Below are 27,828 nucleotides of genomic sequence, written 5' to 3' on the forward strand. Positions count from 1 at the left end.
CAAATATTTTATGTTTTTATTTACCTAAGCGTCAGAGAGTCAGAATTTTTTGTAGTTAACTCTTCATCTTGTTTGATCAATAATCAATATCTTCATATCATCTTCGAGGACCAATGATTTTTTTCAATAAGAATACTATTCTTAATGTATCTCCGTAACTAGACATCCATATACCTCATTTCAATAAGTAAAAAGAAAAAACATACAAGAAGCCAGGTTGATTGTTGTTTTTAAATGGTGGAGAATATCCTATATTATAATATTCAGATAAAATAAATCTATCAATATAAAAAAATAGTTCACAATTTCAGAATTCACATTAGAGTACACTGGCATACCTATGTGTATACCAAAGTTTGTAAGTGTACTCCATGATTTTGTTAAAATTATTACTAAGTATTTGAAAAAATAAAATTTTGCCTTCCCTCCTTGATTTTATATATTTAAATTTGCTGATCGTTATTCTATAATAAACTCGTGTGTAGTTGAGAATATGTATAAATATACCATTTGATTTGTCTTCTCACTTAAAATCTTAGATCTACAACTGATAAATTATCTATTATATAACAAATAATAAAAAAAAATAGTAATTTTAATTTACATTTACGACGAGAGAATTTATCATAAAGATTACAACTCAGCAAATCCTCTCTCATCAAAATTTTAATTGAAGTTACAAGGTATAATTCAAAGAATAAATACAGTTTAGTGCTAGTGAGATAGTTTAGTAACCTTTAATTAAGATTTTACTGAATTAATTTTCATCATCAACAATGCTTTACCAATTCTTCACTATGAACAATGTATTAACATGTTTATTGAATTAATCGGGGATGATTTGGGTTGGGGAGAAGAGGTTGGGCTATCCTAATCCCTTGATTTGAAGGGAGTTAGAAAGTGCTTTTGCGTTTGGCACACAAAGGTGAAAAGAAAGACAAGAAAAGGAGGTTGGTGGCTTTTGGTGCCATTGGATGACAGCTTTCTCATTAATGGGAATATAACAAAACATCATCTATGAAACTGTTGTTTAGTGAAACTGTGATGTGGTATTTAAGAATTCACCGTCAAACGCGTTCCACTTTTTGTACCTCAACATTGCTACCAAATTCTCAACTTTTCCCACACCCACTTTACAATCCAATCATGCCCTTAACATTTTAATTTCTCTATACATTTTTTTTATTTGAAAATTCATTTTTAATTGCAAATTTTTGACATCATTACATCGATCAATGGAGACGAATGCATGCCGAAATGTCTCTCCCAGAAAGCAATAATTTACGTTCGATGCATGTTTACCTTTTTTCCGCAGAGACAATCTTAGAAGAACAACATCATCATCACCGTGATGAGAATGTGTTTTGTGAAACTGAAAACCCTAGAATTTTGTCAAAGGAAAAAAGTGGAGACAGAGAGAGGCGAGCTCATGATGATGAGAAAAGGAGCGTGCACAGGAGAATATTGTTAGGGTTTTGTTCCAAACTTTTATTTAGTCGGCGCCAAGGTTGCACATTTGAACCACTCGTTCATGTGGGAACACTAAACAACGATAAGATTCGATGCTTTTCACAAGAAACATTCGGGTCGGACCCCGGAGCCCCAGAGACAGCATCAATATTCTTATTGCCGTAATTATTATTTAATAAAGTTATTAGAGGGCAGAAAACACCAGCACCGTGAAAAATTCTGATTTTCTTCATAAACTAAAATTTTCTATCTTTGAACTTAGATCCCAATTTAAGGACATTCTGCGACTAGGTTTACTATGTCGGACTGTCACTCATTTTTCTTTTTCTTCTTAAAAACAAGTAAAGAACTTTACTATATAAATCTGCACATTCTTTCACAGAAAAATATAAATTATCACATTTTTTTGGTGTGGTTTTTGAGCAAATGAGTGTCGGCTCTGGGTTTTTCTGACCAAACTGAAACAAAAAAAAACCTTTGTACTCACAGAACTAACTGACACCATAATTCCATTACTTAGACTGAAGAAGATTTAAGACTCTATTCTCTCAACACTGTTGCAGAAACAGACTTCTTAACCATTGTTAGTTACACTGTGTTTCTTCACCAACCTTATAAGCCTTCACCACCTTCAATTGCCTTTCATTAACAAACCTTCTTCAGAGTTTCTTCACCTTGTTTCCCCAACCCATTCTCCATCTCAGGTACACCTGCTAGCGTTTATACTCATACACAAACTTTTATCTTTTTCGTTTTGTCTTTGATCATCTGAATGTTTGTGGGGTTGTTGTGAAGATTCTGATCTGCCTTTGCCTTAGAATATGCGATTAGTTATTGGAATGGAATGGATCAGTGATTGTGTTTGTGATTCATTTTGTGAAACTTACAGCAAACCTGTGCAGGGCAATGCTTCCTTCACGTTGTTCCATTAATTTCTAGTGATGACTGAAATAAATAAACGGAAATCAAGATTTTAGGAAGCTGTTTGTTTCACCATTTTTGATCACAACATCGGAGTTTTTTTAGTCGCTGTAACTGCAATTATGGCACATGTGTATATAGTTTCTGGCAATATCAAGGATCACGACTGTGGCTGACTCCAATTGAGAACCACGTCAATGAAAATGCAGGTTTTTGGATTTGTTTGTGTGTGTGTGGAGACTAGTGGGAATAGGGGCATTGGGTTTTTTCGCCGTGGAAGGAAAGCAATATTCGCACACAAGTCATAAATTCATCTAAGTTCTTCTATAGGAAATCAAACTTTTTGGCTCTACGATTTTTGAAATATCAACTGCATGAATAGATCCTTTTTCGGTGAGTGTTAGGTCGAAGTGAAAAGGGAATTAGAAAGATGTATTTTTGCTTATATATCGATGGAAAGATCTTACTCTGTCTTTTCTCGTTCTATATATGTATGTTTATCGTTTTCTATTTGTTGGATTTGTGCAGAATGGAGGGTGGGAGAATAAGACAGTGGTTGAACCTTCTGGTTTGTGCACTGCTGTTGCTGATAGCAGAGGCTTCTTATGTGCCAATCACCTATCTTCAGAGCGCTGTAGCAAAAGGAGCAGGTTAGGAAATTTTGTTCTGTCTTTTCATATATTAATTAATTGTGCTCTTAACATCATGCTTATTATTTTCAATGATGTTTATAATAATTGGGAAATTGAATTTCAAAATATTGTGCAGTTTGTTTGGATGGGAGTCCACCAGCTTACCATTTTGACAAGGGATCTGGAACAGGGATTAACAGTTGGTTGGTTGCTTTTGAGGTTTGTTCATCTCTACAAATATCAAATTTGGTTCATAGTTTTTATCTGACTTTTTTTGACAAGTTATAGAAGTTTTGTCTTTATTTGTTCTTCATCTATTTTTGTTTCTACTAGGGAGGAGGATGGTGCAACAATGTCACTACTTGTCTCTCTCGCAAGACCAATCGTTTAGGTTCATCTAAGCAAATGGCAAAGCAAATTGCCTTTTCGGGAATTATGAGTAACAGGCAAATGTTTAATCCAGGTCTTTCCCACTGGTCAAAACTCTTGTTTCTCTTCATCAATCCAACATTTATTTAACTTTCTAACTGGTGTTGTAAATTACAGATTTCTACAACTGGAACAGAGTCAAGGTTAGGTATTGCGATGGTTCATCTTTTACTGGTGATGTAGAAGAAGTCAATCCAGTAAGTTCAGCTAAACTCTAAGGGACTTTGACATCTAAATTTAATCAAAATATTAGTCACGAGTCATCATTCTGGTTAATCTTTAATACTGTGGTGTGTAAAAAAATAGGTTACTAAGTTGCACTTTAGAGGAGCAAGGATTTTTGCTGCTGTCATGGAGGATTTACTAGCAAAAGGAATGAAAAATGCTCGAAATGTAAGAAACGTTGGTGTTTTGTAACTATTTTTCTTCCTCTTTATTGTTTTTTTCATTCACTCACCATAACTTGTAACTACAGGCTATTATTTCTGGATGTTCAGCTGGAGGATTAACTTCAGTACTGCATTGTGATCGCTTTCGAGCTCTATTACCTATTGGAGCCAGAGTGAAATGCCTCTCAGATGCTGGTTATTTTATCAATGCGTAAGTTGATGCTTTTACTTTGCCTCTTCCTAAAATATCAAGAGTTCCTTAGATCATTTTATGATTCAATATGTTACTGTTAACAGAAGGGATGTCACTGGGGCATACCACATTCAACAGTACTTCGGTCAAGTTGTTGCTACGCATGTACCACTCCTTTCCTTTTGTCTGAGCAATTTCCATTTTGGCATATGCTGTGTTCTAATGTTTTCCCTCTTTCATTTTCAAGATAATTTTATGAAACTTCTACGGAAGATCTAAAATATTCAAGTCTGACTTTTCTTTTCTTTTTTTCATTCTAATTCTAAAAGGGCTCTGCTAGGAATTTACCTCTGTCATGCACTTCAAGACTTAGTCCAAAGCTAGTAAGTCTATGAATTAGTATTATCTTTCTACCTTTGCAATTCCCTCTCTGATGTTACTAATACTTCTGATTTCTGAACAATCTTGCAGTGCTTTTTCCCACAATACTTGGCATCACATATCACTACGCCAATCTTCTTTGTAAACGCCGCATACGACTCATGGCAGGTCAGATAATTCTTTTGCTCAAGATACATGAGTGTATTTGCAGAGTGGTGTTCCTTTTTTAGTGTTTTGGTCATGCAAAATAAAACTCTTGGGGTTTCATATGCAAAATAAACTTTGTATCAGAAGTTGAACCAAGATTATTCTACGTAATCTTCTCAAGATTTCTATCATTGGATGTTTTGCTACTAGCTCTTAATAACTGGAGAGATCTTTCTAGTCCTTTCCCTGATCCTCAGATTTGTTTTGATTCAGATTAAGAACATTTTGGCACCTGGTGTTGCTGATCCTGATGGGCATTGGCATAGCTGTAAACTTGATATAAACAACTGCTCACCTGATCAACTAGATCTAATGCAAGGTGAATATTCATATATTAATTATTTGTGTCCCGTAGAATCATGGTAAAATCCAAACTGAGAAATTTTATTTTATAAAATCACCCTCAGAATGCTGTCTATCATTACAACTTACTGAGATCACAATATCATACGTTGCATATCTGAACTTTTGTCAAAGCTTTTAAGGGCCAATGAAATTCCTGATTTCAATGACCTCACTTTCATACATGGTTTGACTTTCAGGCTTCAGGACAGAATTCTTAAGGGCATTGACAGTGCTAGGCAACTCTTCATACAAAGGAATGTTCATAGACTCTTGCTATGCTCACTGCCAAACTGAAATGCAGGAAACATGGTTGAGAAGTGATTCTCCAGAGCTGGAAAAGACAGTAAGAAGCTGCATTTTCTAAACCCCCACCCCCTCTTCAGAAAATATAACATACTTACAAACATTTTTCCATCTCTATAAATATACCAAGTTTTAGTTATAGTTTCTTCAAACTTTTTATTTATAATCCTTGTGATGTCCAAACCTTCAAATTTTATTGTCTTTCCTTCATATGCTGACTTGTCTGCATAACACTCTGCAGACAATTGCAAAGGCTGTAGCAGACTGGTTTTATGAAAGAAGGACTTTCCATCAGATAGATTGCCCTTACCCCTGCAACCCCACATGTCACAACCGCGTTTTCGAACCACAAGACGGCCACCAAGGAGTATAGATACATTAATTTCATCAAAATTTAGCAAACATTTATTTCTACCATTCCTAAAAACCACACTTATTAGTTATTGGTTAGCAACATCAGATTGAATAAGAAAATATGATTTCCAATTCTATTAGGCCATCAAAATAAGGAAATGCCACCACTGCACTGAACTTGTGTGCTGGGTGTACCTCCACCATTGTTTAATGCCACTTATTCTTAATAAAAACTAGTGATAGTATATTCTTTCTATGCTTCTGTTACTTGATGTGTAAGAGCTTTATGTGTTGTGTGAATGTTAGAAAAATGTGACCTCGAAAGGAACGTCAGATGCATCAGCCAGAAAGCTCAATTTTCCGAAACTAACAACAAACAAGGTGAGCTAAGCTTAGTTGCAGTATTCTGCTATGAACCACTCATTTTATTCCAGGGGTTGGAACCAGACACGGGAAAAAACTGAAGTATACCACAATGCAAATTGCTTCAATCATTGATTGTGGTATTAAAAAAATATTATTAACATAAATATCTTATATTATTGATTAATATAGTGCCATATTTTCTCAAATCAAATCGCCATAAATTTAATTAAACACGCGCTTTGAGCGATTGCAATTGTCCTTTCTCAATTTTCATCTCTCGAAGCTCTGATCGCCGTCGCTCGTCGCCGCGAACTAAATTCACCTTGGCCGGAATCGTATCGTTTGAAGCGGCGTTAGCTTTGTAACCTGTCTTGTCGTTTACCTTATTCAATCATGTCGTTTTTCTACAACTTCTTCTCACTGGGGTAACCAAAGTAAAAAAACATCTATGTCTGGATTTTGGTGATTCGCATGTTCATATTTAAATCATCGGCACCATGTTTTATACAGTATAAACACACGTACATGTATACTATTTATTTATTTGTCGATTCGTTTGTGAAAACATCTTTTTCGGTATTCTTGTAATTTTATTTTGACTGTATTATGCTCCTGAACGAGGAAACTTGAACTTTGTTTACTTAATGTTTCTATTCCATTTCTAGGCACGATGGATTGAGCTGGTGTGCATTAATGGAGGGATCAATGGGCTTCTACTAACGTTGGGTCTTATGGTAAACATGAATGTTTAAAGCTGTTTTTTTTTTCTTCTTTCAATTATTAGTTCATAAATTCTGCAGAGGGGTGACATTTATATGGGTCCTTCTTGCATCTTGTAGATCATCATATAAAAGCTGGTTTGAATTCTGACACGGCTGGACCATCTCTTCCACTGTCTTCCATGTAAGAAGGGTCAATTATGAATTCATGATTTATTGTTGTGAACTTACGACTGGTGTGAATTTTGTTGGAGTAGTTTCCAAAGCTAATAGTGATAGAATCCTCTTGCTTCTTGCACTAGTTCAGTAACAGTTTCCCAATTCAATTCATGGGACCACAGTCCTTGTTAGTACCACAGGGTCTATGACCCTATTCACAGTAAAGCTGTTCTGGGTCTTGTGGATATTGTATGATTCGCTAGTTTGTTCTAACAAAGTTTTTGCTTGGATTTAGATTATCAAAATTCTGGGTGTTGTTTGAAAATCAGTGGTTGAAATTTAGTACCTTATTTTGTTGAGAGTTTTCAGTTGTTGTCTGGTAAACTTTCTGTTGACTTTGTTAAGGAACTGCTGTTGGATTTTTCCTTTTGTTGGTTAGAAATAATGGATTGATCAATTGGGTGCTGGTTGTGCAGAGGAAGCAGGAAAAAGCCAATCCCATTGGATTGAACAATTTTGTGGCCTTGTACAGACTGCAATAAATTCCAGACACAGCTTCATAATTATTCAGCAGAGTAAGCATGAACCTAAATAATTATTTTCTGGGAGAGAGGATGTTCTGGTGTTTCTGTTCTATTATGAGAAACATTTATGCAATTCATTTGTTTTTCTCACTTTGCAGACTGATCTATTAGTTCAACTGGTGTGAAGAAGTTCCATTGGCTCAGTATCTTGCACCTACTAGACACTTTGTTTTGTTTTGTTTTGGTTCTTTCTGTAATATTTGTTCATTATAGTTTTGAAGGCTCAACTTGTAAAAAGAATACAAAATAAAATAAAAAGATCATATGATCATTTTCATATCTCTGTAGTGACATCATCATAAGAGCTCCACTAGCCACTAATGGGTTATCAACACACATAACTAGTGCATCCATATCCACTATTATTGTATCCATTCATCACCAACATTGCTGAAACACCAAGTTTTTTTTCTTATCACTGCTTAAACGTAAAAGTTAAACTGTCATAAAGAGTTACTGTTAAAGTCATTATAGTTTAAACAAGATTCTAATATCATTTTCTTTAGTAATCTGAAATTTGTCTTCTTTCAATTATTTGTTCATCTCTAGCAACATCCATGAACAATTTTTTGAGTTTCAAGTGATACAGATATGCATATGTCAAAATGACGTAGACCATGTTGATATGTTATTTGATTCATCATGCTGCATATATTTGGAGTTTATGTATCTGTGCCTTTGACATTACCTTTTGAATGTGGTGTGACAGAATAATTAAATCATCCTCTTAGGGAAACCACAAAAATAAAAATAAAAAATAAAAAATAAAAGGTTAAATTAATTAGTAAACTGTTGAATAATTCGTGTATTATCTAATCCATCATCTTGGATTGATTTGGACTTTACGTATATGTGTCTTTGATGTTACCATCTGAATTTGGTGGGACACTAAAATATCACCCGGGTCATAAACTTACAAGTAATTTATAATTGAAATTTAAAATTTTCAAACATTTTTTAATATAAATTATAGATTTGAAACACATAGAAGATTATTTAAAACTTGTTAAATAGTTCCATAATTTTCTTATTAATTCACCTTAGTAATATAACCTTTAATCAGTCAATTTAATTCCATCTCAAAGACTCTTTAACGTAAATACAACGTTTGGAAAGAGATGACTCTTTAACGATTTCCACTAATTTTTTGTTTTAATTTTCAAACCAATTAACGTTTGTCTTTCAAAAGATGAAAAAAAAAACTTTTTCAGACCTTTTCTTTAGGTTATGTTGAACACGACACGTTCTTTTAGGTGGGTTTGGAAGGAAATACATCTCAGGTTCTGTAACACATTAATAATTAATAATAAAAGAAACATAGAGTAGGTCAAATTAACCATTTTATTATTACTATTAGGTAATATTTATTTCAACACAATGAGTATAAAATAAATTAAAGATTTAAATTTGTTCTTTTTCTCCCTTTAATATCATGTTCTGTTGTAAATGTTTTTTTTTTTTTCACAGAAGCGTTCCTAACGGGAGTTAAGTTAGTTACCGTTACCATGTGAGTGTAAGTACGGTGTTTTTCCAACAAAAACAAAAGGTTGAAAACAAAAGACGTGCGAGATTCAGTGTTGAAATAAGGTAAAATGAAAGAAAAAAAAAAGGTGTTGTGTTGGGGGCAGCTCCACCTGATTTGTGAAATTGAATGCGATTGAAAGACACGCTGCACTCATCGTACACCAGAGACACCTATATTTTAATCCCCAGAATCGTGGGGGCACACAAAAATTAAATGCCATTTTTCTTCTTAAATTAAACTACAAATTCAAATTTAAATTTAATCCACTGTAGTTTTTGTAAGAACAAAAACTCTGCTATGATCATGAGTTATTGGATATGGCATTACAGAAATTGTTTAACATTATGAGTGTTATTTATTGAATTAAATTAAAGTGTAGAAAACAGCTACTACTTTATTTTGCTTGTTTATTATTTTATGTTCTCGCCACTTTTCTTACAAAAAAAGCCTCCTTTTCCGTTTCCCTGCGAGTTGCTTTGTCTCATTCCCTCAGCTACTCCCATCACCACCACACTATCTTTTCCCTCTTTACCCTCTTCTTTTCCCTTCTCTCTTCTTATTCACATATTCGCATTCAAAAAATTCAGACACTTCAATCCAATGCACCACAACATCCCGCAAAAATCTCACTTTACTTTCCCTTCTCTGTAGATCTGAACCACCCGGGATCTCAAAAAAACCGCATTTTGATATCTGGGTCTTGCCGTTTGCTCCATTTGGGTACTCCCTAACGCATTTTTTTTTTGCCGGGTTTTTGGTTGCTGGGAGAGGAAGATGGGGTCCAGTGGCAGCAAAGCCAGGTCATCGTCGTCGTCTTCGGGGAGTTTCAGGAAGGGTCGATCTAAGGGGCACAGAGGTTTCCCATCTTATTGTCTGGGAACGTCGTCTGGATCTCGTGACATTGATAGTGACGACCAGGTAATACTAACTTCCTTGGTTTTTCAAACTTTTTCGCATCCTTTTCAGTGTTACGTCAATTAGATTTTAATTTAAAGGATAATTATTTTCAAAATTTTCATTCAGTTTACCTTTATTTATATTTTAAAACCAAATATCACGTGATTGATTTTGCCGTTACTTTCAAAGATGTTTGAAAGCTACTGGGTTTCGTGATTTACTGGTGAGACTCCTAACAAATCGATTCTTAATGGAAGAGATGACGTAATTTAATAAGGTTCTTGAAGGATGCAATAGTATTTATACAGTAATGAAACAGCTAATTATGCATTGAATTCCTGATAAACAATGGAATTGTTGGAAAGTACTGATTAGTCTGCCTCGATTCTTGTATTGGGGAAACTCGCCTAATGGCAATTGGTTTATGGGTGAAATCTGAAATGTGGCAGAACCATTTTGGTTTGTGGGTGAAATCTGAAATCTGCAAAAACAATTATAATGCATTGTGATTCTGTTACAACTTGCAAATTTTTAAACTTTTGATTGGTGGGGTGTATTAGGACTTTCTTAACACCTATGCCTCTGTCTTACTATTAGCCTCATTGTTCTATCACACCTTATTTTGTTTTTAGGCAATGAAATGCCCGTAAGTTTGTTTAAAAAGTAATATAATGGAATAGTTTCTCTTCCGTATTTGTTCTCATACATTTGTTTCCTTGTGTCACTGTCATGTAGTGGAAAAGTTTTGGAATTGGTCAAGGTTTTTTCTTACTAACTGGCTAACTGTAGTTTGAAACACATGCTTTAGGTTTGTGATCAGAATAAAGTAAATGGAGATGATGTGACATACACCAGTGGCAATGAAATAGACTCAGATGAAGGGAAGACAGAGTCTTTTAGAAAGGTGAAACCTGGTAAATCTGATGAAGTGCCTTCTAACGTTGACCTTGAAGAGTGGCGTCACAGTGCATCCAGAACTGGTAGCAGCTCTGCACATTCTTCTTCAAACCACTCCTTGAACCCCTCAAGTCGGTTCCTGTCTCGCTTTAGCCTTGTTCCTGGTAATATAAGCTTTAGACTTAGCAGAACCACAAGTTTGGGGTCATCTAGGCCTTGCCCTGTTTCTTCAACAAATCTCTCAATATTTAATGATGAAGATGAGCTTAGTCTGCATCCAAGGCCACCTGGCAGCTTGATTACTAGAAATGAAACTCAGCACCGTAATGATTTGCTCAATGCATCTTTTGTTAGTCAAGTGCCTATGCAGTGTCATGAAGAAGCTTCTAATAATTTGCGTCCTAATGCCCCAGCATTGGTTTCACCTGGTAATTTGGCTAGTAATCGCCCAGTTTCTTCTGTCCAGGATGTGGGTAGAGATGGAAATGGTGCAAGAGAAGTGCCTGATGTCAACATCTTTTCTCCAAGAATTCATACTGATACAGAAAATATTGAGACTAGACATACTGATAGGCGAAATGGAGCTCGAGAACCTGTTGAACGTAATGTTCGTTTTAGCCGAACTTTAAGTGTTGGAAGGCTCCGTGACAGAGTTCTCCGCCGATCAACATTGTCAGACTTCACCTTTTGCCCTATGCAACGAGAGAGAGAAGTAAGAGATGCTGGCCAAGAGAATGGAAGACGAGTAGGGGATAGAGAAGCAAGAGTGTCACCAACTGGTCGTAATGCTTCAAATTCTTCTACACCTAGATATCCTTTACCAAGTACACCTAGCTCCTTGTTTGGCATCCAAGACTATGAAGTTGAGACTTCACGTTCTAGAGAAACTAGGTATCAGGATCTGCTGGAACATAGGTCCAATTTCCTGGAACGGAGAAGGAGAATTCGGTCCCAGGTTTGTTGATTTTCTGAACTTTTTTATTAACAACTAACTGATGATCTGATAATATGCTTCCAAACCCAAGAATTCCCTCATTATTTGAGGTTTTAGAAACAACAATAACAAATATCAAGACTAATATTTTTTTCTATGGAAACATCTGTGCATGTTCTCTTTCCCAATCTCTGGAATTTGTTCATTGTTAATGATGCAAATTTTAATTGGTCTAGGTCCGTGCTCTTCAGCGGTTGGGTAGCCGGTTTGAAAATCTTTCTGGACATGACAGATCATGTATCTTGTCTGGTCAACATAGAAACGGTCGTTGTGCATGCAGAACAAATACTCGGGATACCAATTCAAATGATGATACCAATGCTAGAGCCAGCATATCAAGAATTGTTATGCTAGCTGAAGCCTTATTTGAAGTGAGTTTAATGTGTTGTTTATCTATTCTAGTGGCCATTTATTATATATTTATGCAGGTTAAATATTTGTACATATTTTAATTAGGTTCTGGATGAAATTCACCAGCAATCTGTGGTTTTATCTTCTCGTCCTTCTGTGTCATCTATCGGTTCCATTCCTGCACCTAATGAAGTTGTGGAATCCTTGCCTGTCAAATTATACACAAAGTTGCACAAACATCAAGAAGAACCTGTACAGTAAGTATTCAAGCTCAACCTCCTCCCAGTGTTGACTCATTTTCTTAAAATGCCTTTTCATTGTCCTTTTTCTTGTCCACTTTCATTTCCATTTATTTTGTATAAGTATTCCCTCTTACATCTATCTTGTGTGACATGTCTAACAAATTTTAGAGCGCATGCAACTTTTCCTAACAAAGGTTAAAAAGTAGAAAGCGAACAATGAAAATTACTATTTAGTCATGTCTTGTGAGGCCACACTTGATTCGTTTTAATATGCAATTTTGGATGTCGTAATGTTTACATGATGGCATGAAAATGCAAACTGATACCAGATACTGTGAAACTCTTACCTCCAACCTCCATACCCAGTTATTTTGTAACTTGCTGCGTATTTATTTAGCTTTAACTATTCATGACTGTCTTCTTCTTTTTGGTTTGTCGTGGCATGTGACCTTTACCCCCACTTTTCCTTTCTTTAGTCAACATACTGGTGTGCCTTTTATTTTTAAACCTATTTAGTACTATCTAACTAAACTTGTTTAGCTTTTCCCTTACATGGATTATACTAAACAATTTTCCTTTTTCTTTTTGCCTTTACTTTTTGCAGATGTTATATATGCCTTGTGGAGTATGAAGATGGAGACAGCATGAGAGTTCTGCCTTGTCATCATGAATTTCATACAACATGTATAGACAAGTGGCTGAAGGAGATTCATAGGTATGTGGATATAGGGATTTGGGAGCCCTTTTGGTTAATTTAGGATTACTATGACTAAAAGCTTAAAATTTATGTAAAATTTTCGATTGCTACATCTATGCATTCATGGGACTGTGGAACCTATCTAAAATGGGACAGAAAGAACATAGATGAGTGAGTTTTACATGAACTTTTTAGACTAGAAGCACTCTACTGAGTAAACTGTAAAACAAAGCAGGTAAAAACAGCAAAACTATATGATGCTAAACTTTGGTGATTGACAAAACTGACTAAATTGTTCTGCGGTCTTATTCGCTTTTCCCATGTTTTCTTCAACCTATTCAACTTGTGGTCCAACCACCATGATTTTCTGAGATGGATAATGGAAGATTTGGATGCCCTTCTGACATCATGATGTTATGGATTTCTACCGTTTTTAATTCTTGGCAATTCTTATGACCCTACTATAATAATTGATGAAATTCCTTTGCATCTTAAAACTGAGCTATATGTGTCCCGATACCATGTTGTCCTCTATTCATATGATCATTATGTTATTATCTTTACTTGCAACTCGTGCTAAAGATGCTTGGAAATGTGTATCTCTTTAACTTTTATTATATTATACACAGGGTGTGCCCGCTATGTCGAGGGGATATCTGCGTATCTGATTCACTGCCAAGGGAGAACTAAGGTGGCCAATTTTTGATCAACATCTTCTCTGAGATATAATCATTGCTCCTTTGATCATTGATTGCACATAAGCTGATGTGACACCATCAGAAGAAGCACTCTAATTGTTGTCAATGATTATTTACTACAATTTCTGAATAAACAAATCAGACCATGGTAGAAATAGACTGAACTATTGGCTCACCACCCTGTATTGCCAGGTGAAGCAAATGCCAAAAAGGAGGGCAGTGGTGTATTGTTTAATGGAAATTCTTTTCCATTATGTTTCAGAAAAAAAAGGTTCTCTTATGATATATCCGACATCCTTTGTTTTGCCCCACTTGTTAAACAAAATTTGGGGAAAAAAGCATATGTCAAATGAGCACTTTTGGTCATGAAACTGCAGATGAACACAGCATCTTTGACTGAATCATTCTCTTTCTCTGTAGACCAGTCAACCAAGTGGCTGCAAAACCAGAAGCAGTGGTGCATGCGTGTGATGATATCCCTTTTTCACTTTTCAGAGGAAAAAGGGAAAGAAGCATTTGAATTGCCGTGTAAACTGGGGGAGACAAGTGGTAGTTGTCTCCTAACAGACCTGAAACACCACCGTCTACATTTTTTTGTTGTACAATTTGTTCTGTCCCTGTTCTTCCAATGCATGATCATGATGCAGGGTGGCTAAAGTATCATTTCATTGAAATTTAGATCACTCACTTATCTTGATTTATCTGTCAAATTTTTAATATTTTCTAAATATTTTTATAATTTTATATTATCATATACTAATGCATTTTCCATGTTGCTGTCTCACTCACTGTTCTCAGCCTTGTTAGATCACTTGCAAAATTGTTATAATTATTTAATGCAAAATGAAATTTTAATGAATTAAAAGTCGTCATTTTCAATAATATTATGCATTCATCTTTTACTTAATGTCTTTGGGTCACTGAGGAAACTAGTATTATCATTTTAGATATTAATGGAAATTCAGACACCACTGTACCTCCGTGTCTACCTTTTTTATGATCATAAAAAATAGTTAATATAGTGCTCACATTTTTATGATTATAAAATATTAATACAATTAAAAAATTCATTATTATAATAAAAAAATAGTTATCACAATATAAAGGATAAGATTATAAAAAAGAAAAACAGTTACAAAATAATGAATCACCTGCTATAATAGGCCTTAAGATATAAAATGTTAATTTATTGTTTTAATTGAAGTTCAAGTTTCAGGTGAACACATAATTTTATTAAAATTAGACAGAGAGTTTGTTGTTTATAGTATCATCCAGTGACATTGATTTATGTAACTGGTATCTTCGAACAAAACCACTGGTTTATTTAGTTAATTATATCTTCGTTTTGTGTTGTAATCCTTTTGTCTCTATGTTGTGGTAGTTTTAGATCAGAAAATTAACAGAGATCAGAACAGTGGTGAGATTAAAACATAAAGTTTAAAATTAAACAGGTTATGAAATTGTTAAGACAGATAATGATGCAAAAGTGCTCTGCATAAAGCAGTGGATGGTTGATTTGTTTGGTTGGTGTTGGGATGTGCATGTAATGAGTGAGCATGAGTTTTGGTTGGTGAGGTACAGTACTACACTATTGGTCTCGATTCAAAACAGATACAGAGATGACAGAACGGTCAGTATCATACATACATGTCACTCACTCAACCAAAACTGAACAAGTTTTCATTTCCAAAGCAATTGCTGCTTCTGAATGAGCTAGGCCATTTCCTTTTCCAAAGTAACACCTGTTCATGTTATTTTATTGTATTTTATTTTATTTCAGTATCATTACTTTTAAGTTTTTTGTATAATTTTTTAATATTATAATTTCACAAGATCTACATCTTAATGAAATAAGGTATATATTGTAAACTATTTTATTTAGAATATATTTTTATTTTATTTTAGACTCTCAATTTCATGTGATATGAATATGTTTTATAGAATACATTATATTTTCTAAATATAATACATTATTAAAATAAGTTGATTTCTAAATAAGTTTATTAGCTTATATATAATAATAAGCTAAAAACTAGATTTTTTAGAAATTAATATAAATTTTCTCGTTTTACTTTATTCTTCTCTTTCTAAATTATTTTCAAACAAATCTTTGTCGTACAAATCAATTATGATTGATTAAAATTGCATTTCATTTTGAAAATAATTTTGATATAATTAAATAACATTAACTAATGTAAATTAGATTTTCATTATTGTTATTCTTTTTTTTCCTTCGTACTTTATTATTATTGTGTGCTGAAATAAGAAAAAAAAAGATGCATATAGAACAAACCTGCCAGATAACATGTGGTGTGTTATGTGTGATATCCACCCTCAAAAAGTTCACGTATAGCAATTATTTGAAAAAAAAAAAAAAAACTTTTGTTTTTAGTGACAGAGAGAGATTGAGAAATGAAGGCCCAAGTAGGAGGTGGAGTGGTTTAAGTTGGGCCAGTTCGTATCAGAAAATCAGAAAAAAAATAATGAGAAAACGGCGTTGAGTTTAGTTGTTAGAGGAAGAAGAGTGAAGAAGGTGAGAAGCGTCAACACTGAATTGTGAAGATGAAGAGCATAAACGACGACGGTTCCACGCAAGATCTCGACCCTCAGAGCGACCACAGTTCCGATTACTTAGCTCACCCAAACTCTAACCCCCAACCTCACCCTCACCCGCGCCGTCCGCGGGGTTTCGCGGCGGCGGCGGCGGCGACTACCAATTCCGTCGCCAAGGGAAAGAAGGAGAGAGAGAAGGAGAAGGAGCGAACCAAGCTCCGGGAGCGACACCGCCGGGCCATCACCAGTCGCATGCTCGCCGGCCTCCGGCAGTACGGCAATTTCCCTTTGCCCGCGCGCGCAGACATGAACGACGTACTCGCGGCGCTCGCGCGTGAGGCTGGTTGGGTTGTTGACGCCGATGGAACCACCTATCGCCAGTGTCCCCCTCCCTCTCACATGGTTCCTTTCAATTCTCCGAAATTTCACGTTTGAGCTTTAATTCACTCATGATTGCGGCTGCATATTATTGAATACTCCAATTTGTTGATGGTTCGGAAGTTGAGATGTGACAATGTGATTGAATTTAGTTAGTTGCTTGTAAGTTAGATCATTGAAAGAAAAACTAGCAGAATAAATAATACACGCCGACAGTGTAAAATTTACGCTGTCATCTAATTACAAACTACCATATTCGTTAGATTGTTGAGATTTTAATAACTGCTCTAAAAACCATCCAATGTATGATTTATATTTGGTTGACAGTATAAACTTTTAAACTGAGAGTGCATGAGTGCATGCATTTTAAAGCTGAGATGTAAAATAAGAAAATGAAATGAAATATTGAGCTGGGAAATGATCTGTTGTGATAATTTTAAGGGTTTTCCCCTTTGTGTAAATGTAATGTGTTATGATGCAGGGGTCATTTGCGGCTAAATCAGTTGAAAGTCAACTCTCTGGTGGTTCTTTGAGGAATTGTTCTGTTAAGGAAACGATTGAGAATCAGACATCTGTGCTTAGAATTGATGAATGCTTGTCACCTGCATCCATTGATTCTGTTGTAATTGCAGAAAGGGACTCAAAGAACGAGAAATATACAAATGCGAGCCCCATCAATACTGTTGACTGCTTGGAGGCTGATCAGGTGATTTTGGTGGCTAATTCTAGTGGATTTATGTCATATTTGATGTTGATTTTGATATGCACGGGCTATGGTTTTAATTGCCCTTGCTGTTTTCGTCGTTTGCAGTTATCTGAAATCTGAACAATGAACTAAATATAATGGCTGTAATTTATAATGTGATTCTACATTTGCACTGTTGAGTTTCTTGATACACCATGGATTTATGATTGTAAATTTGACATTTCTCCACCTAACTTTTCTGATGGGCCAGATTTGCACTCCAATTGCATAATACTTTTTTATAATATGTTTTTGTTTTTAACCCGAGTAATGGGTTTAAATTTAATTTAAGATGGTTGTGGAGCGATATTTGAAACCATTAGATTGCTATTGTTCTTGATAAAGTATTGTATCATTAGTTTGTTCAATTTTTATTTTTATCAAAATTCATCACTTTGCAACACTTTGTTCCTTCTGAAACAAGTCACCAAATGATTTATCAAGTTACAGTTTGCCCTTTGCAGAAATGAAAGAAGTGATGGAGTGTGTTAACCTATAAACTTAATATTTAGAAATTGCTTCTCTTGATATGGAAGTATTTTTTCTTAATATGATGGTGTGTAAAGCTCACAACCGTTGGGAAAAATCTGAGTATCAGGATAAGTAAAATTCACTATAAATCTTTATAAACAAAAACTTGACAATGACAATACTGATATAGAACATTTTAGAAAATAAATATTACACCTGAATTTTCTGAACTGATACTAATTTTGTAAATATCACTTCCTCAATGGCTTTGTTTTGTTTCCTGGTATGCCATATAGTTTTTAGAATGAAACTAAATTATTCTCTGTATTAAGTGCTTTTAACTTATGCATAACTATTATATTGAGCCTTATATATGAGCAGATGTGATCCAGGACCAGCTGATAGTGTAATTTTTTTATGCAGCTTATGCAAGATATTCATTCTGGGGTTCACGAAAATGATTTTACTGGCACACCATATGTTCCTGTCTATGTAAAGCTTCCAGTAAGTGTCCTTCATTTGCTTCTTGCTGAGTAACTAGCTTTGATCATGTTTAATTTCTTCGTTCTGGACAACAAATTGTAAATTTAAGACTATCATTTGTTTATCCTATTTAGTACTTTGTTTTCCTTGTATTTGATTATAAGGTTTAAAGAATTAGTCTTTTATTGCAGGCTGGTATTATTAACAAATTTTGCCAGTTGATTGATCCTGAAGGCATTAGGCAGGAGCTAATGCATATGAAGTCTTTAAATGTAGATGGTGTTGTTGTGGATTGTTGGTGGGGCATTGTTGAAGGCTGGAGCCCACAGAAATATGTGTGGTCTGGCTATAGGGAGCTGTTTAACATCGTTAGAAAATTCAAACTTAAGTTGCAGGTATTATTTTACTTGCTCATATAATCCTATCCCTACATAATGCATTGATATTCATTGAAAAAGAAGAATTATCAAACACAAATATGTTTGTGATATCTGTGTGCTATGTGCTATGTGTACTATGGGAGTAATATGTCTATTTAAGTCATTTATTTTCTTGTAAAGCATTTTCTCGTTTGGACTTTCGATCATGGTTATTAGTATCACACAATTCATGATACAACTGGTGCAATATAAGTGTGGGTTGTACTAATTTTGTCTGACTTGCATATGGATTGTGCAATTTGCAAACAAATTTTGTCCCCTGCATATGTACGGCCTCTGTTCCACTTAAGCTGCACTTACTGCTGGTGGGTCATGAAGGGAGATGACCCTCAACCTTAAAGTTAAATGACAGGGTACAGACTTTTATTTTTTAATTGAGGAACTTTTGTATTTTTGTTCCAAGACAAACACCGCCAACATATAATTTTTGACTTTGGGCCATAAGTTATCCACTGGGCATGTATTCTTACAGGACTTTCTAATATCTTTTAATCACAATATAGAGAATAAAAAACAAAAGATCTAGGTTCGTTACTATCAAGTTTTATTTTCGTATATAAACAGATATTTTCTACTCATGACATTTGGAAACTGAAATAAAAATTATTTTCAAACTTGTATGTTTCTTTGGTAGCTATTTAATTTGCGATGCTGTTATATGTGTGTGTGTGTTTTGTTATATTGCTCTTAGATTTATCTTTATTATGATTTTGAATCTTGCTATTCATGATTCTGAAAATGAGCCTTCGGATCCATCATTTGTATCCCAATTCAGCCACCATTGATAGATTCCTGCCTATTAAACACTTGAAACTAGTAAAAAACATGAACATGAATGACATAGTATGGAATAAAGAATTTCAGAACGAACGGATGTTGTCTACTACCTATGACATCTATTATTTATATGGAAATTTACACATAATAGCCAGTGGATGATTTCATTAATACTGTTCCTTGAAGAAATGTTTCTTCAGTGTAATTCGTAAAACCATGCTCTAGCAAGCATAATATTTGAGACACCATTTAGAATGTCTTTAGAGGTTTCTATGATTGGATTTGTATTTATGTCATGGGAATTTGGAACCATCTTTGAAGGTTTTGGAGAACCTTTCTTGATTCTTGTTTAAAATTCTGAAGGTTGTTATGGCATTTCATGAATGTGGAGGGAATGATTCTAGTGATGCATTGATTTCCCTCCCACAATGGGTTTTGGATATTGGAAAAGACAACCAGGATATATTCTTCACAGATCGTGAAGGACGGAGGAATACTGAATGCCTTTCTTGGGGGATTGACAAAGAACGAGTTCTCAAAGGAAGAACTGGAATTGAGGTATGAAAATTTCTATCCCTACTGCTAGATTCAAAGATTTGACATTCACGTTATTGTTAAATGGTTGTTAGTTACATTTACATACTAATTTCCTGTATTGTTGTACATTTCACCTTATTAAAAAAATAAAAGAGCAGTTCTTTCTAGTATGTGCAGAATTCTATGTGGTCATAGATTATATTCTTTGAAGTATTCTTAAATTGAAATCTACTAGTGTTTTCATTTCTTGTGTTTGTTAGTGATTAGCCTTTTCTGAAAATATGCAGGTCTATTTCGATATGATGAGAAGCTTTCGGACAGAGTTTGATGACCTGTTTGCAGAAGGTCTGATTTCTGCTGTTGAAGTTGGACTTGGAGCATCCGGAGAGCTGAAATATCCTTCTTTCTCAGAAAGAATGGGATGGAGGTATCCTGGTATCGGTGAGTTTCAGGTACCTCATATTGTGGCTTAATTGCAAAATTGTTGCATTATTCTGTACCATAAATAGTGTGCGTGCTATCATATTATAAAGTAGTCCTGTTTGCTGTCTCATCTTCTATGGGCAGTGCTATGATAAATACCTGCAACATAGTCTGCGGAGAGCAGCAAAATTACGTGGTCATTCTTTCTGGGCTAGAGGACCTGATAATGCTGGACATTACAATTCTATGCCGCATGAAACTGGATTCTTTTGTGAGCGAGGTGATTATGACAATTACTATGGACGATTCTTCTTACATTGGTACTCCCAGACATTAATAGACCATGCAGATAATGTTTTGTCTCTTGCAACCCTTGCTTTCGAGGAGACAAAAATAATTGTCAAGGTAGTGTTCCTGGTATATCAGTTTTTTTTTTCTCCAGTAGTTTTGTCAAGGTCGTATGACTAAATTTGGATGATGTTTGTTATTGGCAGTATTATCAGGGTCTGCATTATTTAGATTCAATTTGGTATCCCCTTTCAAATTTGGGTTCCATTTACTACACGTTTTCCATTAAAGAGAAACTTTTCATGGAATAAATGTTAATGGTATATAACTCCTTACTTGTAAAATATAGAATTTGAGTGCATAAATAAAAAATTTGGTTAAGAAATGGATATAGTAAAAGCCAAACGGAACAGAGTGAAAACTTGTGAGCAAAACTGGTAAATAAGATAATATCAATATCTGAAAGGAAACTCAATTTTAGAATTAACATTTGGACACAGATTTGGAAAACTAACAATAGCTAAGGAATTTATATCCAAGTCTCAAATGTGATATCATCTTTCAGGAATCGTTCTGCAGCTGACCCAAATGGATCATGATGATATTTTGTTACTATACTACAGTCGACTATGGTTGACTTGTATTGTATAAGGAAAAACCAAATTTTAATTTTTCTCTTCAGTTTTTTTCTTAAGATGTTTATTGTCTCAGATATTTAACCTTAGGAAGCATAGTCATTACATCTCTTTAAAAGTCATATCCTGCCGTAGAAAGTACAATTATATAAACTGAAACTACATTTTCTTTAAAGTGACAATGATTTCATGTAGGTTCCTGCTGTATACTGGTGGTACAAGACTCCAAGTCATGCAGCAGAGTTGACAGCAGGATATCACAACCCAACAAATCAGGATGGGTACTCTCCTGTGTTTGAGGTTCTAAGAAAACATGCTGTCACCATGAAGTTCGTCTGCTTAGGGTTTCATCTTTCCAGCCAGGAAGCTAACGAATCATTGATTGATCCTGAGGGTCTGAGTTGGCAGGTAATGCTTTCTATGTTCTTAACCTTTGCAAGTATAATTTTTCTGATGACAAGTTTTGTAGTTACCTGCGTGAAGGCAGGAATCTTACTGATTTAGGTACTTTGCAGAACTTATTTTGGTCAACTTGGACGATTGGTCCCAAGGATGTTTTTATTTTTGTTATGAGATCATTGTTTGTTTTATGTTTACACAGGTGTTAAACTCAGCTTGGGATCGTGGGTTGATAGCTGGTGGAGAGAATGCACTCCTTTGCTACGATAGGGAAGGGTACAAGAGATTGGTTGACACGGCAAAGCCGAGAAATGATCCTGATCATCGACATTTTTCATTCTTTGTTTACCAGCAACCATCTTTGCTGCAGGCTAATGTTTGCTTGTCCGATTTGGATTTCTTCGTTAAATGCATGCATGGTAAGGACCCCTGGAATTTACTTTGTTCTATGTGAGAAGTAGTATTCTTGTTACGTGGTTGTTTGCACAAAGCACGATATTTTTTAAAATCATTATCCCAATTAGTGTTTTCTACCTATACGTTCTGCAAGTTCACTTACATATGTTTTTAGGGAATTCTGGTCTTTTTATGAGATGAAAATAATTTTTTTTAAGTACCAATATCAAAACTCATTAAAAATATATTTAAACCTTTGAAATTTGATATGCATTAAAGCATTAAGTTTCTTTATCTATATCCGTTGTCAAGTTCCTGTTCAGCAAATATTTTCCATCTAATGTTTATTAATATAGCTAGCTATTCTTGCAGGTGAGATGATGGATCTGTAATGGCTGCAAATTGTAAAGTTTTAACTGTAGGTCATTTCATGGGGGTAAATGCCATTTGTAACAATGTCATCTACATATAATAATATTCGTAGCGTTGGCTTCAAGAAGTGGCCTAGTTCTCAAGCAGCGCCGTATTAAGGCATTCCAACATCTAATCTTTCTAACCGATAAAATAGGCAATTATAAAATGTGATTATGGATGGCAATGTTGGTTAAGAAATTTGCTAGCGATAATAAAAAGCATTTTAGTCTATCTGTATTATTATTATTCCAAATGTATTTATTTGGGTGGTTCGGGAACCATTCAGCTAATGGATGTCTACCGCGATGAAAGTATACATAGCATTGGGTTAGTGCAAAACTTGAATTATAAGCAGTTAAGATAACAATGCTTTTACAGAAGGCCCCAGCATAAAACGAGTGATTTGAAACTGAGCTTTTGTTGTTTTTGGTTCTGTATGGATTCACTGAGACTTCTATTTACATAAATATATACTGCTTTAAAACTGATTGATTTGAAAGATTTGGTCAGCATAATACTCTCCATCTGAACGTTAGACATCAGGTGCTCGCAAAATAATGTAATCAAAACAAAATTGAAAAGCGAAGCCCATTCGTGTGTGGATATCTGGAGCATTATGAAACATAGATATGACACTTCAGCAACAAAAAAAAAAACATGCCCAAGTTAGTAGTTATAAGCATTATACATTTCATCAAACGAATCAGATAAGAAAAAAAATCCAATGACAATGTTGTAGAAATAGAAATGTTGGGGTTAGGGCTGGTAGTGACAATGAATATAACTGAATGAAGCTATGGTGGTGAAGAACTGGTGACCTATAATGGAAAAACCATCCTAAATCCCACAACAATCTATTTAAATATTCATAATCAAAGAAACATCTTGCATGTGTGTGAGTATTATAATATCAAGAAACAGCACAAACAGATGCAGAACACACCTCAGGTTATACCGGTCCAACTCTCAATACTAGTGAAACCTTATCTTTGAGAATCGCAATACTGAGGAAATTCACATTTGCACAAACCTGCTCTAACCTGGTACATACAAATACGTGTTTTTAACATGAGAATATATAGTTATTTCAAGACAGACTAGACAGTAGGCATAGAAATTGTTCTCGAAGTGTTTTCATTTTTCAAACCTGCTAATTATTGGATTAAAGGAATATTGTCCTAGAAAACTATAGCCAATATCAACTGACCATATTAACTAAAAAAAACTGAAATGTGCATTTCAAAAGCCCAAACATCAAAAAGGATTTCGCAAGAGGTGTGACAGCTACTGAAATAATTGCATCACCCATATTTTTGTTCTCTTGTGCTGAAGTACTAGATACTGAATCATAAACAATAATACGGTGTTTACAGGAAGATCCGAACCAAAAAGGCCATGACATCTACTCACCTTACGAAATGTAAAAGATACCCTTCTTGAAGCTCTTCTAATGATATTGCCATTAACTTTATCTATCTGTGGGGAGACAAAATATATTATCAAGACACACACTTAAATGCACTTCAAGTAAAGAACCAATCTTCAAGTTTTCTGCCAACAGATAATAATATACTAACGATAAATGTCAGAAATTAGAACAATAAAGTTGCCCTGCTATGAAACACATGAAAACAGCTGCAAACTTATGAGACTGATACTATTAGCAGGCACCTTAATTGATAAAAGGTTATAAGTTCATCAAAATACAACGTTTTCGGTTTTTAATATGGTCTTTTATAAATCGAGCACGCTTATCTGAGGTGCTCCATTTGAAAAGCATCATGAGGAAACACTGATTGTCTAGTAATGAAAGAAACATTATGAACTTAATATCTTAAATACAGAAATTCTCAAACAAGGATCCTTTTGGAAAATGGGATCTTTTACTAATTTTATATTGAAAATTTAGGAAAACTTTTGGCTTGCACTCTCATGCCTTTTAAAGATATGTTTTTCATGATTTCTCCATTTAAATGACCACAAATAAACAACTTACAAACCATGATAGTAAACAGGATTTTGAAATGTAACAATTTCTTTCCACATGTAAAAGGACACATCATAATCATTTCTAAAACATCACACCTTGTGATGTGGAATGTAATGATGCCATGCATAACGTGCTTCTCCAGACAACAGTAGCAAAGACCGAGGAGGAAGATAGATAGCTCTCCTTATAAAATTTGATTGATCTTCTGTATTTTCTGCTTTTGCAATAGAACTTGAGGCAACTTTAGGAAGCCGATCACCATTTTCATACCGTCTGAACTCCATTATACAGGGCCCTGATAATGAAAGGCTGAAAATTAAATCTTCAAATGCAGAGTGAGTGTCTATATGAGGGGACAGACCCACTCCAGGTGGGTACTCATTTACCTGGTGGTGCATAACAACAATTAACTTAGAACATCATAAACAGTACTTATTATATTATATGCAATAACTCATTTTCCCATATAAATGAACTAATAATAGCATCAATTTATCACTGGATTGAACAATTACGGAGTACCGGTAAGTATGAATACCGTAAGTTGGTCCAAAACTATATTTTTAACATTCTTGAAACTTGGACATGATGAAATTCTTTCTAGTATTGGAGAAACAAATGACGGAAGTTCACCTAAGCAATGCCTTGTATTAACGTTCCTAGTCTGCAAAGCCAAATAAAATGGAAAGAGAGTATAGATTAATCAATCTTCTCACAATACTCAGCAGCCTATTTGTTATAATATAGCACATTTCCAACTTGTTTGGAATAAGATCTTCAATCTCATAAAGTAATTATTTAGTTGTCTGGAAAAAAGGTTGGATTTAGGCACAATAATGAGAAATCCAAGTAATGCTTCAAACTCACATCATAACGAAACTCATAACCGTAGTGTTGAACCCTTCTTTTTGCAAGACTGTTCCAATGCCTGCAGTCAACAGCCTGAAGCAGTTCCTGAGAAGATATAAAAGACCAAAATTTGTACAGGAAGCACCAACATAAGTAAAAAACTATTTCAAACAGATCAATGCAAGAAAAATGCAAACATGGTAAGCTAAACAATTTGCATTGATACGGAATGAAAAGATTCATAACCTCTTCTTCTTTAGCACTAATGAAGTCTTGAATTAGGTAAAGGCCTGGAATGCTCACTTCTGATGCAGAGATAGATACAGGAACCAAGTCACTAGCTTGATCCTGAACAGACATGTTAACTCATAAGTACTAGCATAAAGAATAATTCCACAAACCACCATTGCTTGTTAGAAATGCATACCTCCTCCTTCCTTACCTTGTTAATTTAAAACAATTTTAATAAACTTATGGGCTATCAAGCCCGGACCCACCATATCAATGGTGTGTCCTGTGTCCAACATGAATCGGACACCGACACATATACATACTCGTACGACACTCAGTAAAGTGTCCAATTTGAAAGACATCCTTTTGTCTTTGACATGATTTTGACATGACTCCAAGACAATGTTAATAACCAAAAATTCAAACATTTTCTAAAAAACTCATAAACTTGTAAACTTATTACATAAGTTTTTATTATGATTATAAAAATAAGGAAAATACCTGATATGATCACTATTTTTCACTTCTTTTGGATATTAGAAAGGTAGATTAAATTCATTTTTTGTGTTAGTTGAAAGTTTGAAACTAATATATCCCGTGTCTTATGTTTTTTTAATTTAGTCGTGTATCCGTGTCTGTGTCGTATCTTAATTCAGGTTTCATAGCTTATGGTGTGGTCTGTACATGGAAGCTACTTTAAAGAACATATCAAAGATGATTTTTTTACTGATTGACTGTTTAAAAACCTTCACACTAATAGTTTATAAAAAGTTAAGCTTTATGAATAATACATAAAATAAGGAGTGGCATGAATCGTCAACCAATAAAAATCATCATAAGCATGACTCTTCGAGTAGTCATTCCAAAAGGTAACAAACTTACTGTACACAACAATTTTGCCATTGAAGGAAATTGCATCCATTATATAAAGTCAATATAAGAGAGAATTTTTACAACATAATCCAATTTTAACTTATGAAGAAATCAACTTCACTTTTTTTCTTCTTATTTTTGTCTCCTAGAAGTCCTTATGGAAAATCTTGTCCAAACATACTCTATTGTTCCAATCAAATAGAATGTAAATGTAATAATCCAAATAAGCTGTAATAATTAGCCAGCCTTAAATATAAACATGAACCAATTTACAGTGAAATGAGTGGTGTTAGTAATAGTACCTGTGTTGTTGGCTGAAGCACAGAATAACGGATATGCATGGATCGACCTCCAAGTTCAGGACATGGGCGTCCATGTAATGCCTTCAAGGCAGCTTGTGCAGAACCCTCTTCAGCATACGCCACAATGACACGTGTCCCACTCTCATCTGCTGCATAAACTCCCTTAAGCTCTCCAAATTTGCAGAACACAGATGCAATGTTATCATCGGAAATCCCCACTGCGGGCCCACAATTGGCCACGTAAAGGTTCGAACTCAACTCACCATCATTCTTGGGACGCCCAAACCTTGGCAAACCCATATCAATACCCACAAAGAAGCTGCATAAATAAATCAGACAATCTTCATTAGAATCATCGAAGACTTGTTTTGGTTCGACCCAGTTGAGGATCAGGGAAAACTATAATAGAATAATATGAATACGCACTTCCAGTGATGAGGGTAAGAATCAAGTTTCAATTTTGCCGAATCCAAGCGTACTTGTTGTGTGTGCTGCGCAATCAAGCTCATTCAACCTACGCCAATTCAAAGGATTTGAATCTGTTGGGTCAAATTAATTTATTGGTTGGGAGATGCTATTTACACCCCCTTTTAGCTCCACTTTTCCTTTCCTAACTTTTTGACAAAAGAAAAATTGAAAGAAATTAATTTCCGTCAAATAAATTTGTATATATATTTCAGAAATTAGTCGCTGCTATGTGAAAAATTGCATTGTGAAAATTTTCTGTAAAGGTTAGAAAAATAAGAATTTGGAATAAAAAAATAGTGGAAGTATAAGACAGAAAAAAGAATCCTCACTGTAAATTTTATAAATAAATAAATATCAATACATACATACTGATGAAATTTAGCGTTTTACTTCAATATTTTTCATAATAAATAGTAATTTTAT

At 34.6% G+C, this 27,828-nt stretch overlaps 4 protein-coding genes across 11 annotated transcripts; 3 read left to right on the forward strand and 1 right to left on the reverse strand.

Annotated features, from left to right (window-relative positions):
* The first annotated feature begins 1,761 nt into the window (after positions 1-1,761).
* Positions 1,762-7,376, forward strand: LOC114173914 (pectin acetylesterase 8). Of its 2 annotated transcripts, none has more exons than XM_028058587.1 (17): positions 1,762-2,174; positions 2,920-3,041; positions 3,160-3,242; positions 3,357-3,486; positions 3,570-3,649; positions 3,759-3,845; positions 3,928-4,052; positions 4,139-4,199; positions 4,364-4,417; positions 4,506-4,583; positions 4,836-4,941; positions 5,165-5,310; positions 5,512-5,637; positions 5,931-6,005; positions 6,656-6,724; positions 6,830-6,893; positions 7,345-7,376. In XM_028058587.1, the coding sequence occupies exons 2-16, from the start codon at positions 2,921-2,923 to the stop codon at positions 6,839-6,841; spliced, it is 1,353 nt and encodes a 450-aa protein (XP_027914388.1). In that variant the 5' UTR covers positions 1,762-2,174; position 2,920; the 3' UTR covers positions 6,842-6,893; positions 7,345-7,376. The 2 variants fall into 2 exon arrangements, with proteins under 2 accessions (XP_027914388.1, XP_027914389.1); XM_028058588.1 differs by lacking the exon at positions 1,762-2,174 and adding an exon at positions 2,251-2,784.
* A 2,032-nt stretch (positions 7,377-9,408) lies between these two features.
* LOC114173977 (E3 ubiquitin-protein ligase MBR1) lies at positions 9,409-14,478 on the forward strand. Of its 2 annotated transcripts, none has more exons than XM_028058691.1 (6): positions 9,409-9,895; positions 10,683-11,726; positions 11,942-12,136; positions 12,243-12,373; positions 12,963-13,073; positions 13,685-14,478. In XM_028058691.1, the coding sequence occupies exons 1-6, from the start codon at positions 9,752-9,754 to the stop codon at positions 13,743-13,745; spliced, it is 1,686 nt and encodes a 561-aa protein (XP_027914492.1). In that variant the 5' UTR covers positions 9,409-9,751; the 3' UTR covers positions 13,746-14,478. The 2 variants fall into 2 exon arrangements, with proteins under 2 accessions (XP_027914492.1, XP_027914491.1); XM_028058690.1 differs by having other exon boundaries at positions 9,410-9,895; positions 12,222-12,373.
* A 1,724-nt stretch (positions 14,479-16,202) lies between these two features.
* On the forward strand, positions 16,203-22,774 carry LOC114173429 (beta-amylase 8). Of its 2 annotated transcripts, XM_028057823.1 has the most exons (10): positions 16,209-16,708; positions 17,166-17,390; positions 18,324-18,404; positions 18,575-18,778; positions 19,964-20,158; positions 20,425-20,589; positions 20,705-20,965; positions 21,679-21,891; positions 22,085-22,301; positions 22,651-22,774. In XM_028057823.1, exons 1-10 carry the CDS (start codon positions 16,316-16,318, stop codon positions 22,668-22,670), a joined length of 1,974 nt encoding a protein of 657 aa, XP_027913624.1. In that variant the 5' UTR covers positions 16,209-16,315; the 3' UTR covers positions 22,671-22,774. The 2 variants fall into 2 exon arrangements, with proteins under 2 accessions (XP_027913625.1, XP_027913624.1); XM_028057824.1 differs by lacking the exon at positions 22,651-22,774 and having other exon boundaries at positions 16,203-16,708; positions 21,679-21,987; positions 22,085-22,189.
* Positions 22,775-23,040: 266 nt separating this feature from the next.
* On the reverse strand, positions 23,041-27,481 carry LOC114173430 (alkylated DNA repair protein ALKBH8 homolog). 5 transcript variants are annotated; one of them, XM_028057828.1, is made up of 9 exons: positions 27,364-27,481; positions 26,938-27,256; positions 25,778-25,879; positions 25,550-25,636; positions 25,221-25,346; positions 24,778-25,068; positions 24,103-24,168; positions 23,636-23,732; positions 23,041-23,298 (listed from the first exon to the last, which is right to left on the reverse strand). In XM_028057828.1, the coding sequence occupies exons 1-8, from the start codon at positions 27,444-27,446 to the stop codon at positions 23,676-23,678; spliced, it is 1,131 nt and encodes a 376-aa protein (XP_027913629.1). In that variant the 5' UTR covers positions 27,447-27,481; the 3' UTR covers positions 23,041-23,298; positions 23,636-23,675. The 5 variants fall into 5 exon arrangements, with proteins under 5 accessions (XP_027913629.1, XP_027913628.1, XP_027913631.1 ...); XM_028057827.1 differs by having other exon boundaries at positions 23,041-23,327; XM_028057830.1 differs by lacking the exon at positions 23,041-23,298 and having other exon boundaries at positions 23,340-23,732; positions 24,778-24,977; positions 25,316-25,346.
* Positions 27,482-27,828: the final 347 nt, after the last annotated feature.

The sequence above is a fragment of the Vigna unguiculata genome, chromosome 2 (assembly GCF_004118075.2).
Source record: "Vigna unguiculata cultivar IT97K-499-35 chromosome 2, ASM411807v1, whole genome shotgun sequence".
In the NCBI taxonomy this organism is placed as follows: domain Eukaryota; kingdom Viridiplantae; phylum Streptophyta; class Magnoliopsida; order Fabales; family Fabaceae; genus Vigna; species Vigna unguiculata.